The sequence below is a fragment of the Pelodiscus sinensis genome, chromosome 1 (genome assembly GCF_052426305.1).
Source record: "Pelodiscus sinensis isolate ZL-2025 chromosome 1, ASM5242630v1, whole genome shotgun sequence".
Classification (NCBI taxonomy): domain Eukaryota; kingdom Metazoa; phylum Chordata; order Testudines; family Trionychidae; genus Pelodiscus; species Pelodiscus sinensis.
Genome location: NC_143052.1, coordinates 312,264,310 through 312,279,816, shown reverse-complemented (window position 1 = coordinate 312,279,816; position 15,507 = coordinate 312,264,310). Strand labels below are relative to the sequence as shown.

Sequence of the window (15,507 nt, the reverse complement as noted above, 5' to 3'; positions counted from 1 at the left end):
TGGTCTCTTATATTGGTTTAAATTAAAATTCGGGTTGTCAAGCAATTAAAACATTTAATTGTACAATTAATCGCACTGTTACACAATAATAAGACTCCAGCTGACCCCAGGCTACGAGTTGTGCTGCCCCGGTGTTTCAAAAGGGCAGCACAATGCGGAGCCTGGAGTCAGCTGGAGTCCCCAGCTGATCCCAGGCTCTGCTCGTGCTGCCCCTTTGAAATGCACTGGCGTTCTCGGGTTCCCGCTACGCTGCCCCTTTGAAATGCCCTGGTGGTATTTCAAAGGGGCAGCACCATGGAAACACCTGTGATTAACACGTTTAGAAAATTAACATGTTAATTGTGCTCTGTGTTAATCACAGGCGTAACTGACAGCCTTAATTAAAATCTGTTACCATGCTGAGCAATAACTTTGTAAGGTTTCAGAGCCACTAACTTATCTTTGTGAGCTGCAGCATAAGCCATTATCTTACACATATTCCTAAATGAAGAAAAAGCCATCAAGAAAGGTCATTAGAGAAAGGTCAGTAAACATTATGCTAGCGTTCAAAAGGTGCATCCACAGGATAGAACAACTCCTAGAACATCCAGTCTTAAAATATGACATGAGCGCACAGTTTATTACTAAGAATGTGATAGGTAAATACGGTTAATACTGCTAGAGAAGAAAAAAAATCTGCAATTCAAGGTGGAGAAAATTCATTTGATTTTAATATTCAGCTGGGCTACATCTAGACTGCCCCCTCTTGCACAAGAAAATATGCAAATGAGGCAAAGCAGTGAATATCACCATTCCTCATTTGCATACTTAATGAGCCACCATTTTGTGCAAATGCCCCTTGCGCAAGAGGGGACAGTCTAGACGTAGCCCTGCATTTTAAGATTAAGAATATAGGATAAAAAAATAAATCTATAAAGTGAAATAAAGAAATTACAAAACCACCAAATGTTGAGTCAAGGAGTTCTTAACTTCTTGAAAAGCCACCAGAACCAAAGTACTAAAAGGTAGAACGAAACTAAGATTTAGTACAGGGTTAAGTGTAAATTCTAATGTGACTTCATAGTGAGACTATATCCTATCCCCCTATCTAGGCAAAACCTTAGATTATAACAACTTACTTTTTAATCCCTTCTGTTCTTTTCTGCCTTTTTCTTCCTTTTCAGACTCGTACCGTTTCTGGGACTTTTCTTTTGTTTCATTTTTCTTTACTTCCTTTTCCTGATACTGAAGACAAAAGATAAATTAATGTGATATCAATCAGTATTTCTCAACCTTTTTTTAAAATAAAGTACCCCTTTTTTAAAAAATAAAATTATATGTACCCCCAGTACCTACAGTTCTCAAACACACAGTTTTGTTTTTTTTCCTACCACTGCACCTCATTTGTTTAAACAACTTAATCGTAGCCAGGCAGGCGATGAAATTTTTGGGTATAAAAATACAAAAATAATAAAGTGCTATAAAACTTAACACAAAAATTCAGTTTTCTACAAAGTTGTGTTGACGTATCCCCCAGACTTCTCTCGAGTATCCCTATGGGTACTTGTACCACTGGTTGAGAAACACTGCAATAAAAGATATTACCATATCCACTTTGTCTCTCTAATTTTGGCTGAATGCATTCTAAACAAACTATCTGTAGAAAGAGTTTTACATAGGATTTAAACACTTAAGCTAGATAGCACGAAGAACGGTGTTTCCCAATTTTATTTAGCCAGGGAACCCTTTTTGGCTTGAAAGAATTTCAAGGAACCCCTAGGTTCCGAGTCAAAAACAAACAAAAAAAAGCCTTACCATGATTTGTTGAGCAAAAAAAACCCGCTGCGATTTGTCTCTGTCTCTTTAAGAGAGTGCAGGGGAGTGCCCGATTCTCGTAGAACCCTTACTTTTGCTGTGTGGAACCCAGGGGTTCCACGGAGCATCAATTGAGTAACACTGACAGAGCATGACAGTCTTTAACAATGTTTAGGTTCCAGCAACAGGTCTAGGAAGAGCAAGAGGCTCATTTAAAAAAAACACAACAATGTTTTAAATTAGGGACGTAAAATCCCATGTAATTGGTTAAGAAGTTAAACATGATGCTTGACCAGTTAACTGATTAAGGAGGGAGGGAGTAGGCTGGAGTGCCCCCAGCACCACAGGGAGGGACTGCTCCAGACAGCCAGAGCAGCCCCTGACAGCAACACGCCCAGATCCACCACAGATATGGCTGCTCCAGTCAGTTACAGTAATGGCATGGTTTAAAAAAAAAAAAAAAAAAAAAAAAAGAAAAGAAAACACAGATGGCATGTCAGCCATAATACATAAGAAAACTTCGTAGCAGGATAACTGGACACTCACTAGATAGCTGAAAGTCTTACTATATAAATAAGGGGAAGGACACCAAACAGAAGATGATCGCATGTACAAGGTAAGTGAAAAATGGCTAGAACAACGTAAGCGTTGTTTAGAATGAAAGTTAACCAGCTTTCAAACAATGAAAAACAGGGAGATTTATATTATACTGACCAGTAAAAAAAAAAACAAAAAACACAAAAAACAAAAAACGACAAGGTAACTGACTATAGAATACTTACTTTTGAATGAAATTTGAGATTACCTTTGATAAAGCGATTCTTGCTTTTAATATGTCCTCCACATTCAGACCACTCTTCTCCCCTAATATAGTCCCTTCTTTATTATGTTCAGCATAGGGAAAATTTTTCAAGCAGTCTCCCCTACAGAGTGTACAGTGGGCTTCTCTGCCATTTTACCCTTATTAACTCTCCCAATTATACTTTTGTCTTTGCCATCCAGAAACAGTAAGTTTTTTAGGTGTTTGAAGTATGTCCCTGGAATAATGTATGTCTGATTTAAACTTTATTTTTTCAATTTTGTAACACTGCTTACCTCTCCAAATGAATCAGTCGACTTCCGCCCTCTCTCATCAGTACACGATTTCAAACTTTTTTGCACTAAAGCAGGTGTAGAAGAAACTTTGTCTAACTCTACAGAAGTTTTTGCCTTTTCTTGAGCTTTTTGTTTTTTGTGCATGTTTTTCTTCTCCAAATAGCTGTCCTTTGTTTCCACTTTTTTATTTTCTTCTTTATAATCCTCAACCTTTTTAAGTTTCTTCTTTTTCCTTTTAACCTTAAGTTCAATGCTATCTTCTTCAGTACTTGCTGATCCATCTGGCTGCCTGTCACCAATGGAATCCTTCAGAACAATTTCCTGTTCAGATTTCTCTTTTCCACTTTTTATTGTTTGTTTCTCCTCTCTACCCTCAGTACACAAGTCTGAATTTTCATTATCAGCTGCTTGAGAAAATGAATCATCTATGGCACTTGACTCAGAGTCAAACTGAAGGTCGCCATGTTTTTCCTTTCGCAGTTTTTTATTTTCTTTAGAATCCTCTTTACATTTTGTCTTTAAGTCTTTAATTTCTCCCTTCTTTTTCTTGGTTTCTTTAGATTCTTCTTTCTTTTGCTTCTTAGGATCTTTTGAATCTTCCTTGGTTTCTGAAATTCTTTTCTTTGGTTTTGAATCTAAAATCAAACTATCTGATGAATTTTCACGTTCAAGTCTGGGTTTCTCTTTGACTTTAGCAGACTTTGATTTTTTCTTTTTCATATCATCTGAGCTTCTATCCTCCCCATCTTTTGATTTTTTCTTTTTCTTCTTTGGCGATGTGTCGTCTTTTGCTTCACTTTGCCAGTCACTGTCAGATTCTGCCTCAAATAAGTCATCATTTAAAGACAGCTTCTATAAAATGAAGAAAAACAAAAATGTTCCTTTACTCCTTTCCCAATTAAACTTTTATTTAGATACTGCAGTACGCACCACTGTTATACATGTTTAACCCCAGAGTGACCAAACCCAGATAATGAAAGATATCAAAATTTTAAACACATATGCAGCTTCCAGTGGTTATTTCTATTTTAGCTCATCATCACTAAATCCTCTTTGAAATGGGACTAATCAAAATGTATTAACAAACAATGCATGTCAGCAGGATCAGCGTGGACAGATAGTCCATGGCAGAATAGTGCAGGGAAGTTACTACCTCTGTAAGTGGCACATGGAAGAAAAAAACAAACACACAGGATGCATTTATGCTGAGCAGCAAAACAGAGCACAAACTTGATTCTAGACTTATCCATGTAGCAAGAGTCAGTCCTGTTCGACACTTGAAACTTTGGACTGACCTAATTCCCAGTGCAGAGATAACAGGCTGACAGAAGTATTCTTCCATCAGATTAGCTACTACTACTTAGGAAGGAGGATTACCTCCCCTGCAGAAAACACCCTTCTGTCAACGTAGAAAGTGCCTATATTACAGTGTGACCGTGGCATAGCTCCAGCTGTGCTGCTGTAGCATCCATACATGTAGACATACTCTAATTAACTTGACATTGCAATGGTGACCTACTGATTCTCCTGAAGTAAGGCACTAGATTCCAAAGAAACCTGTTATAGGTTATTTTAAAGCCCACTAGTATGTCCACCGGGATATAAACAGTCAGGGCTGGCCTGCATCAGCTGACTTGGGCTTGCAGGGCGCTCAGGCTACCAGGCTATAAAATTGGACTAAAGCCCAGCAAGGGGAGGGCGGGGAAGGACCCTCAGCCTCAACACTGCAATTTTATAGCCTAACAACCTGAGCTCCATGAGCCCAAGTTAGCTGAAATAGGCGACCTGCAGGGCACTATTGTAATGTATATATACACCCTATAATAAGTAGGGATGTGAAAGTGTAACCATATACACGGTTAACCAATGAGCATGGGCTCCCATTATGCACTGGCTCCTGCATGCACAGGCTCCTGGGGTGTCACCTGCCTCTCTCCCTCTCACAATGCTGCCTTGTATCACAGGCAGCAGCCCTCCCCTCCTGCCCCATGGAACCACTGAAATTTTCAGTGGTTACATGTTTACTTGATTAAATGTATTTTAACATACCGGATAAGAACATCTTAAAAACCCATGTTCCCATCATCCATTGCAATTACTATAAATTAAACAGAAACAAAGAAAAATTCCAGGGATTAGTAGGCAATGTATATAATCTCCTTCCAAACAAACCAGAGATGGAAAGTACTGCTTCAAAGAATGAGCGAGCTAAGGGTTTTGGCTTAAAGAGGACAGGGTTTGGGTGTGGCGATAACAAAAATATTTGCATTTAACTGCTTGCTGAGAGTTGATTAGATTTGCCTATTACCATGTAAATAACCTCAGTTACACTTTGAGATTAATCTGGATAAGAAATTTATTCTCTAGTTTAGGGGTCGGCAACTTTTCAAGAAGTGGCATGCGAAGATTTAACTTATTCACTTCAATTTACAGATCTGTGTGCAGATGGGGTGAGGTGGAGCAGGGGCAGGGCCAGGCTGGGTACGGTGACCTTATTGTCTGAACCAGCTGCAGCTAGGGTAAATGATTTAATTTAAATTATTAAACAGATTAAGCATTTTTTTTGTATGTTAGTTTATCAAACTTCATTTTATATAAAGTAAAATATTAATTTATATCCAACACAAAAGGTTTCAATTTTTTCTTTATTTATGGCAGGGGTGGGGAACCTTTTTTGGGTTGGGGACCAATGACCCACAGAAAAATCAGTTGAGGACCACACAAGTGAGAAGCAAAAAAACTCTTCAAAAACCCCCAACCCTCACCGATGTGGCACCCAACTGAGATACCTCACTCTTTTGGTGCTCCAGTCCCACAGGTCAAGGGGAAGGGACAAGGAGGTTCAGGGAACAGAGGTTCAGGGCTTCCCATAGGCCAGATTTATTTTTCTAAGGTTTCAGGGTTAGTGGATTTTGGGGACCCCCTTAGGCTCTGGGATGGGGACAAAAATGAAGGGTTCAGGTGTGCAGGACAGGGCTGCCAGTGAGTGGGATAGGGTTGAGTGTGCAGGATCTGGGTGGGATGCAAGAGGGAATGAGGAGGGCAGGGTCTTAAATAGAGTTTGGTGGCAACAGAGGGTGTGGGGTGGAAGTACAAGAGGGAGTTTGGAGGCAGGAGGCAGTTGGGGAAGTAACATGTGAGAATGCAGCCAAATAACTGCACTACAAAACCCATGTGGCTGGTTGATTATTGTGCTCCCAACTCTGGAAGTGGAATGAACACTGGTGCCTTTCTGGATTATGATGGAGATTTGTGGTTCTTATGGCAACTATATAGCTCTGAAACTAAGTAAAAGAAGAACTCTGATTCCCTTTTATATGTAGATGTTGAAGCAGCTGTGTAGCTTAAAAATCCTAAGCCAGCGAGTATTCAATATCATAAAGGGGTGAGGTCTCCCTCAGCTCAGCTTGTTTTCTGGCAATCCCAATGAGGTGGTGTCAGTAACTGAAGGGGCAGAACAGGATCTGGAGGAGCCTGATCCATGGAAAAACAAAGAGCCCCAGAAACACACAGCTCAGCATTCTGGGGGAAAAAAAACAAATGAGGGTCTGAGCTGCCAGCAGAAATATGCACTGGCATTAAAAGCAGCTACTCTGCTGGAGACCGGGATGGAAGCAAAATGTCCCAGGTCTCATACCAACGCTCACTACATGTTATTGAACAATGTACAGACCTGCCAGCTTTCCAGCAATGCCTGCAAATGGGCTGAAATTTTCATTTGCACAGAATGAAAAGGTGTAAAGAAAATCGTGCTGTGACAGAGGAAGGGAGGCAAAAGAGTGGGGAGTAAAGGAAAGTGCAGCTTCTGCAAAGGTAACTCATATCCCTCCCTCACATCTTCCCTCTGCTCCAGCCTTGCTCCCCTCAGCCCCATTATACCCCCCAGCCTGATCCCCCCCATCACCCCATTCCCCCACAGTGCAACACCTGCCCCTTCCAATCTTTTCCCCACATCCTGCTTCACTTCCCTCTCCCTCCCCCCCACCTCTGTTGCCCCACTGCAGCAGCACTGGGACTAACAGTCCCTGGGAGAAATTCTGGGGTGGCAGGGGGAAGGAGGAGAGCCTGGCCCAGCCCTTTGCCCGGGGCTCACCCCTCACCTACAGGCTGCGGCTCTAGAGGTGGGGCACACAGAGCCTGGGGCTGGTTCCAGCCCAGTGGGGTGCTGGGGAAGGGGCTCTCTGCCCCTGAACATACCTCACAGGGAGCAGCATGTCGCAACCCAGGCCCCGGCACCGCATGTGAGACTGGCCACCCAGCCCCAAACTGCGGAGCAGCCCCAGTCCTGCCCCCTCCAGGACAGGTTGGAGTCAGTGTTAACCCCTTAGCTCTCAGGAGCTGCATGCCTAGGCTGGGCAGGGACAGCCTGACCCAGGGATGAGGAACTCAGTGCAGGGTATTGCCTGGTCACCCTGACCCCTACACCATGCCATATGTTCCTCTCCCCACCCCCTTAGCAGGAAACTGAAGCTGGTGCTCCAGCCTGCAGCTGGACAGCAATCCTGAGACCTGAGCCACTGCACAGGGGTGAGAGGCAGGGCTGAGCTCCCATCTCTTGTGCCACAGAAAGCTTGCTCACATGCCACTTATGGCACACGTACTGCAGGTTGCCAACCCCTGCTCTAGCTGATGCTGAAAGTTGTCTAAGAAACAATGGCAAGGTGGAGGTTTAAAAAAAAAAAGTGCAAAACAAAAGACTGCTTTAAATCAGTGGTTCCCAACTCTTTTTATACCACAGAGCAGCAAACCCATTCACAAACTTTTGACGGACGGGTAACATTTGTTTGCATGTTCCTTATGCAAATAATGAATATGCAAATAATATGTTACTGGCCCACCACAACATGTACTCTGGCATCCAGAGCTGCCGCGAACAGCTGGCTTCAGCTATGGCAGCTGCCCGTCACATGACAGCTGCCAGAGCTGAAGCCAGCTGCTATGTGGCAGCTCAGGGGGTCGGGGTATACCCCACTCTCCTGAGCTGCCACACAGCAGTCAGCTTCCGACCCAGAGCTGCCATGGACAACCAGCTTCAGCTCCAGCAGCCTCTGGCCATTCGCCTGGGATATATTCCAAGCCCATGGATCTGGTCTAGCAGCGTGTCATGGTCCGACAGCCAGTGGTCTGCAGACCAGTGGTGGGGAACCACTGCTTTAATCTAAAAGGGCTATTCATAATGGTCTCCATTCCTGACGCCCTACCTGAAAAAGCCTACTCCACAACAAAAAAAGACTGTGGACTGGCTGCCTGTGGCCTTGTGCTACTGCTTCTGAGAAAGAGGCAGCAGCAGTCCCTGATTGGGGTGAGCGGATGGGGGGGGGAGGGGGGAAGACTGAGCTCCCGGACTCAGCACAAGCCAAAACTGAGCTGGGCTGCCTGACTGCTCGGCTCTAATTACACTTGAAATGTGGATCTGAAACGGGGGTAAGTCCCGGACCCAGTGAGAGCCAGGACTGAGTTGGGCTGCCTCCCCACTTGACTCCCAACACACTTTAAATGCAGAGCTGCAGCAGAAGTAGGTCCCAGACCTGTACTTAGCCAGGCTGCTGGCCAGCCTGCTAAAAGTGTACTGGCAGGGAGAGGGAAATGCATGTAGTCTATAGCATTAACCTACTGGCTTTTGCTCATCAGTTAATCGACTACACTATTGCATCCCCAGTACAATTATTCCACTGCTACACACACACAATCTATTAAAGAAAAATAATCCCTAGCTATAATTCTAGCTTTCAGAAGATAAAGCCATTATCAATCTATGTCAATAGTGTATTCAAAAATCTAGTTTACTTCTGTAGCCATATTGTGAAACAAAGTTAAGCATTCCGATATACAAAATAAACTTGTAGTCTTTCAGCATAAGGAAATCAAAACCAGAAGGAGAGTGTGCAAACATATAGCAGGCATTATAGGAAGATTACATGTTCAGATGCAAAATATATTCATCAAAACTTAAGTGTTAAAAAATATTTTCAAGTTACAGGAGAGCCAATTTTATGCTGAAATGTATAAAAATGTCAGGCTAGATCTACACTGCAGGCTTTTTGTGCAAGAACATCTATTCTTGCGCAAAAACTTGCAGAGCATCTATACTGCACACATGTTCTTGCACAAGTAAATTTCCAGTAAAGCATCAGAAAAGAAGGCTTCTTGAGCAAGAATTATTCCTCTCCCTACGAGGAATAAGCTCTCTTGTGCAAAACAGTTCTTGCACAAGAAGCCTACAGTGTAGACGTAGCCTCAATGTTTAGAAATAGAAACAAAGATCACTATACTTTTCAGAGGTCACACTTCGTTATTTACATAGCCTGAGTTTACTGCACATAGAGAGGTCTCTTCAATCCACCTCATAAGCTTTGTGTGTTGCTCTCCCATTCATTTTCTTTTTCAGAGATTTTCTGCAATTCTCCACAATCTCCCCACTGCCATGGCTTTTGCATGTCTAGTCCTAGCGTCACTCCCCACCACCCCGAAGCAAGGACTGTATGGTCTCCCCTTACCAGATTCCTCACTCTCCATCATCTATGACAGGAGCTCTGTATGCACTTATTCCCCTCCCCCCCCCACACCAGAGACCCCAGTAAATCAGTGTGATTAAGAAGCCAAGTGGGGACATTTTTATGCCACAAGATATTAACGGATGCCATAAACTAGCTGCTTGATATACAGACAATTGCAGAAGAGCCTAAAAACAACGATTGTGGTAATCTGATGATAGGGTTTTCGTTTCTTGCCTTTTAGTTTTTTAATTTCCTCCAAAATCAACAGGGTTCTGTCCACTGATGCCTTGAATATTCCCAATTACTTTGGAATTGATTAGATGCAGTCTTCCCACGTTAATCATATTATATACAGAGAAATACCATCAAATTAAAACGTAAGGCTCTCAAACTTGGCCAAAAAGGAAATGAATGGCATTTCTAAATATAAGAGATTTCTGTCATTTTACCCCAAGTTTTAACTAACAGTCACACCTAAGCAAGCACACAATGGTCATTTCAATAATAAAGGCCTCTACAGCAAAGAAATTTTGATTATATTTTAGGGTATACACACCACTCAGATCACCTGATACCAAAAAATGAGGCCTAAAAAGAAAATGACTTATTTAATGGAAGGTGGGGAGAAAAGAGACATACCAGTATGTCCTTTTTAACAGGCTTAGGCTTATTATCCACAATTTTTTTTCTGAATTCAAGTAGCACTTCTTTACAGTCTTCCAGATGAACCTCTGGTTCCCAGGTATCATCATCCGAGGTATATCCCTTCCATCTCACTTTGTACAGAATTTTACCCTGTAAAGAGCAAAAAATACATACTAAAAAGTTTATAGGAGAGTTTTTAAACAGTAATGACTTGCTCTTGTGAATCTTAATGCACAATGGTTAAGTCTATAAAATATTAGAGTAAAAAATGTTAATTCTGAAAAAGAGATGAGCTCTGTATTGCTGTTTGCATGAATGATAACATGTCCTCATCATGTGAAGTACTGTGCAAAAGATGTTTTAAATAGAAGTATAAGACTTATTTCTTAACAGCAGTTTACTAAACTTCTGTTAACCATTTAGTTTTGTCCAAAGTTCTTTGCTGCTTCTCCAAACAAATGTAGCAATTTCATATTACAATGCTGAACAATTCAGTTTCCTAGATCAGGATACACCTTGATGGAACACACAAATCAACTGTGCAAGAATAAAGTCTGTTACAAGTATTCACTTTTGTACTTCCCTGGCTTCACATAGCAGCACACATGCCCAAAAGCACGTGAATTCAAGTGCAGGGTGCATAAAAAAGGATTTAAAAATTCATGATTTAAATGTTAATTCTTTATTTTCTTCCCATTTTATTCTTATCTTGCTAAAATAAGAAGCTTTTGCTCTTCAGTTTTAATCTGCAGAACTATTTCGTTTTCCCTCTACATTTTGACTTTCTCCACAATCAGGGGGTCTATAAAAATTGTATATATAATGCAGAATTAGACACATAAAAAACACAGACTACTACTCAATACTTCAGAATCTCCTTCATCCTTCAGAATCTCCTAACTGCACTGCTCAAGGAATGCAAAAAATCCACCCCCTTGAGTGAAGCAAATAAACTGGCCTAACCACCCATGTATGGACAAAGGTAGGAGGAGAGGAGAACCACTCCTATCAGTGTAAGTAGCACCTTCACTGAAGCAAACCCTAAGAATAGGTCAACATTTCAAAGAAAGTAACTTAAGTTGGGAACATTCCTGCTGTTTCTAATACTGTATTACAGTGAAACCTTTGTTATCAGGCACACTGTTAACCGGCATTGCCCTCAGCCACAATACTATCACATCTTCAGGCGCACAGGCCTGGCTTGATTTACCATGATTGGCTTAACAATATTTGATTTAAGTGCTAATCATCTAACTCAAAACAAATGTGAGACCAACTGCTTCACACTACAAAACTACCAATATTAAAAACTGAGTTTTACTATTATTGTCCATTGGTTTTTCCTACGTTGATGGGACCCTCAGATAACCAGAATTTTTAGATAACCGGAATGCCCACACCCAGAGTGTGCCGAATAATACAGGTTTTATTGTATTTACATGTATGTATTCAGGGCTTGACAGACTCTGTGTCCCAAATGGATCCATGAAAAATAACTAGAAACCACTACAGGAAAAGTAATTTTATACAAAAGCGATGAGAACTTAGAATACTTGTAATGAATTCATGATTTAAGCTATATTCAGAAACAACTGGATGTTCAAGAGGTATTAAACAATGTGTTCAAGGAGCTAATACATTTACTAAAGAACCATGTTTGTCACAATCTTATCCCAGTGACCCACTGATCGAGGAAAAGGATATTTCTGCAATGTTTTTGACCACTGCAACTACTGGGGAAAAAATTGTTAACATGATTTTATTAAAAACTAGCAGATGAGGCTCATCCATTGACTAGGCAAAGTCATTTTGCATAGATTATACTTGCAGGAATGTTCAAGAAATTAAAGATACATAATAGAATTTTTTATTAATGTGCTTGCAAAAAGGAAGTAAACAATTTTAAATTTGTAGGATTTCAACGTTATACATCATTCATTTTATTGAATAATTACTATACATAGTAAATTTGAATCAGAAACTCATAAAGCTTCCATTACTACTCTTTCCATAACTAATTTGAATGATTTTGCGATTTGTAACAGTAAATAGTTTCTTTGCACTAAAATGACAGTTGAATAGGCAATTCAATTTTAATTTTGCTAGCAAATATTTTTATGAACTCTAATAATAAGTCATGACTTTTTTACGATTAAAACAAAAATAATTATTTAAACCTTTCACCGAGCTTATTCCAGTGTAAAAAGTAGTGCACTCAGCTAATTTAAGTGGCGGGATTGTATATGCAAAATTTGGTATCTGTAGGTAATTGCGAAGTATGATGTTATTTTGCACAAACAAATCCATAAACTCTTCAAAACATATAGGTAATTCTTCCATCCAAAGCTACAAACTGCCATATTTTATATTAGGATTATATAATAAAAGTATTACAATACAGCACTATTTATATGGGCTTATAGCCTAAATTAAAAAACAAACCTGACCTGCAAGAATCCATATATCCTCAAATATTAGCAATTATGTCACTGATGGTTCTACAATTGGGACTTAAAAATCAAAGTATTTTAAGAACAATTTTCTGTTAGTGTTACTTTAACAATGATTCTCCTTTGTGCCTTTATTCCATTCAACACACAAGAGTTTCACTATTTTCTGTAGTCAGATACGAAGGGTTTGACTCTTCCTACTTGAGATGTGATGCTCACTGATCTACTAGGTAGCCACAAATCTACAGTACAGTTTGGTCAATTTCATGTATGGGAGGGGGGAGTTGCAGTACTGCTACTTTTCTTTCAAACCTGCTACTAGAAGCAATGCTGCCTTCAGAGCTGGGCAGCTGCTGAGCAGGAGCCAAGAATTGAAGGCAGAGCCACTGCCAGCAGAAACACAGGAGTAAAGATGGTATGGTATTTAACTGCCACTCTTACTTCTTTGCTGCTGCCTGAAGAGCTGGGCCCTCAGTCAGCAGCCACCACTCTCCTGCTGCCCAGCTCTCAGGGCAACAGCACACAAGAAAGGGAGGCATGACATTGCTACCCTTATTTCTGAGCTGTTGCTGGTGGGATGCTTCTTTCAGAGCTAGGCACCTGGCCAACAGCTGCCTCTCAGCTGGATGGCAGCACAGAAGTAAGGGTCACAATACAACCCTCTAAAATAACCTTGTGACCCTCCTACAACTCTTTTGGGTCAGGACTCTCAATTTGAGAAACTCTCTCTCACATGAAATTAGTTTAGTACAGGTACTCTCTGAGTTACAAACATCCAAACATACAAACAAAAGTTCAACTGTAGTTTCAGGGGAACTGGTAGTGACGAGCAGCACAACTACTGGCTGGAAGACTCCAGAGGAGCAGAGAGTGGTCACACAAGGAGCAGCTGGAGAAAAGCTGTCCTGTGAAGGGGAAACTACTGCTTCTCTACATCTTCTGGCTGCATGGCCACTCCCTTCTCCTATAGAGTGCTCTGGCCTGTAATCACTGCTTCGTGGTGAACAGGATCTGGGTGAAGCCACAGGAAGGAGGGAGGGTGTCTGGTGCAGAGCCTGTGGGGTGGGGGAGGTGGCAGCCAGGGGATGCTCAGAAGTCCCCTTCAGAATCTCCACCTGCTAGGGATGTAAAATCTGATTTAATTAGTTAACCGGTTAAACTTTTATGTTTAACCAGTTAAACAGGGGTGGACCCCTCCACAGACGGGGCTACTCTGGAGTGCACCCCATCTGTGGGGCTGCTCCAGCCCTCATCAATTAACTGTGACTGGTAAGCCTCATCCATTTAGGCATGAGACTTACCTGGGTAATCATTCACATCCCTACCACATACCTCCTGTTTCTCCTCTAATTAAACCCGCCTTTCACTTAAAGTAAAATAAATTATTTCTAGTTATTTTCACTGCAAATATATAGTGTTTAAGCTACATGACAGGTTAAATAGGCTTGTGTGTGCTAACATGGGACTGTAACTACCATTTATAACACTGTTTCTATGGGAAACTGCATTCCGAGTTCCAAACTTTTACAAACTTTTAGAACACAACTTGTTCATAAATTGGGGGCTTCCTATATTGGGTAAAAGCAAGCAGAAGACCAGATTTCAAGGGGAGAGACTAAGTTTCACGGACTGTGATGCTTTTTTTCCATGGCTGTAAATTTGGTGGGTCCTAGTTATGCTAAGTACTTAGCAAATCTAAGCAGGCTTTTTTTTTAAACTTAAGAATTTGTTTTTACTTAAAGCAAAGTACTTTACGTTAACTCAAACTGCCTTAAGCTATAATGGCCTACAAAGGTGGAAACAAAGAGAACAGAAACTCAAATTCAAGCCCATGCAAGATGCTGTCCTGTTACCTATGGTCATAGCATTTGAAAATGAAGGTGCTTATGACACAGTGAGGGGAACAAATGGGGAACCATCCGGCCTGAAGGCATCAGATGCTTGGTTGCTCCACTCACCATTAGTCTACAACTCAAGAGATGTAGAACACCTGGCCAAGGGAGAGGAAGGGTAAGAGATAAAGATGCAGGGAGAAGGTGCTGTGGGAAAAGGGAGTAAGTCAAGGGTGCTTCTGTAGGAAAGGAAAAGAGAAGGGAATGAATGGAAGTAGTAACGGGCAGCGCAGGCCCCACAACAGCAGCGAGGTCCTGCTGCAGCAGGAGAGCTGAGCACTCTTGGCCCCCATTATCCAGTCGCTACTCCATCCTCACCAGCCCACTTCTCTCACACACTAGCACCCCATCTCCTCCCGGCCGGTGCTGTCCTCTTCCGCCCCGAAGAGCCAGGTCTCCTCTCATTCATTGGCACAACCCTTCACCCCCCCCCCACCCCTCAGCCCGGCTGGGGCGCCCCTCATCCGCGCCCCTCCCCCAGCTGCTCCCGCATGTCCCCGCCCGGCCGGGGCCCCTCTTTTACCCACCCCCTCCGTTTTCACATCCAGGATCCTCTCCACTTCGAACACGTCCTCTTCCTCCTCGCTCTCGCCGCCCGCATCGTCCCCGGCCTTGCCAGAGCCCGCAGCTGCCACCTCCTCCTTCTCCGCCTCGGCCGGGGCCGCCCCGTCCTCCCCGCTCCCGGCCGCCGCCATATTGGGGTGAATTTCTAGCGGCTACAGCGAAAAACGGCTGCGACATCCACAACCAGGCGGGTAGCTCCGTGACGTAGCCGCTGCAGCCAATCAGCGAGCCGAATCGCCACGCTGTGCTCAACGGTGATAATCCCAGAGGACCGCCAGGCGTTTGGAGTGACAGCTGGAAGTAGCCAATAGGTAGTGCGGCAGAGAAGCGCCAATAAAAAGAACAGGAGCAAGGTGGGGGTGGGGTAGAAGTTCCCGCAGTGTGTGGGCAGGGCGGCAGCACTTGGAGGTGGTTTCTCCGAGCGCGGCAGGACGCTGTTGGGGGCGGAGTCTGTGGAAGGCAGGCGTGGCTGCGGGCAGCCCCAGACCTGATCCCAACGCTGTGAGGGAGGACGGGCGGGCGCTGGCAGCCTTTGTGTCTTCTTTTGTAGCGGGCCCCGCCCTGCCTGCT

At 42.7% G+C, this 15,507-nt stretch overlaps 1 protein-coding gene across 1 annotated transcript in view; it reads right to left on the bottom strand.

Moving 5' to 3' along the window:
• Positions 1 to 15,204, bottom strand: part of MPHOSPH8 (M-phase phosphoprotein 8) — a 46,867-nt gene extending 31,663 nt beyond the window's left edge. The window contains exons 1-4 of the mRNA XM_089775567.1: positions 14,901 to 15,204; positions 10,026 to 10,181; positions 2,890 to 3,741; positions 1,119 to 1,224 (exon numbers count right to left, since the gene is read on the bottom strand). Coding sequence (XP_089631693.1) covers positions 1,119 to 1,224; positions 2,890 to 3,741; positions 10,026 to 10,181; positions 14,901 to 15,068 — 1,282 coding nt within the window. The 5' untranslated portion in view covers positions 15,069 to 15,204. The remainder of the gene's footprint in view (positions 1 to 1,118; positions 1,225 to 2,889; positions 3,742 to 10,025; positions 10,182 to 14,900) is intronic.
• Positions 15,205 to 15,507: the final 303 nt, after the last annotated feature.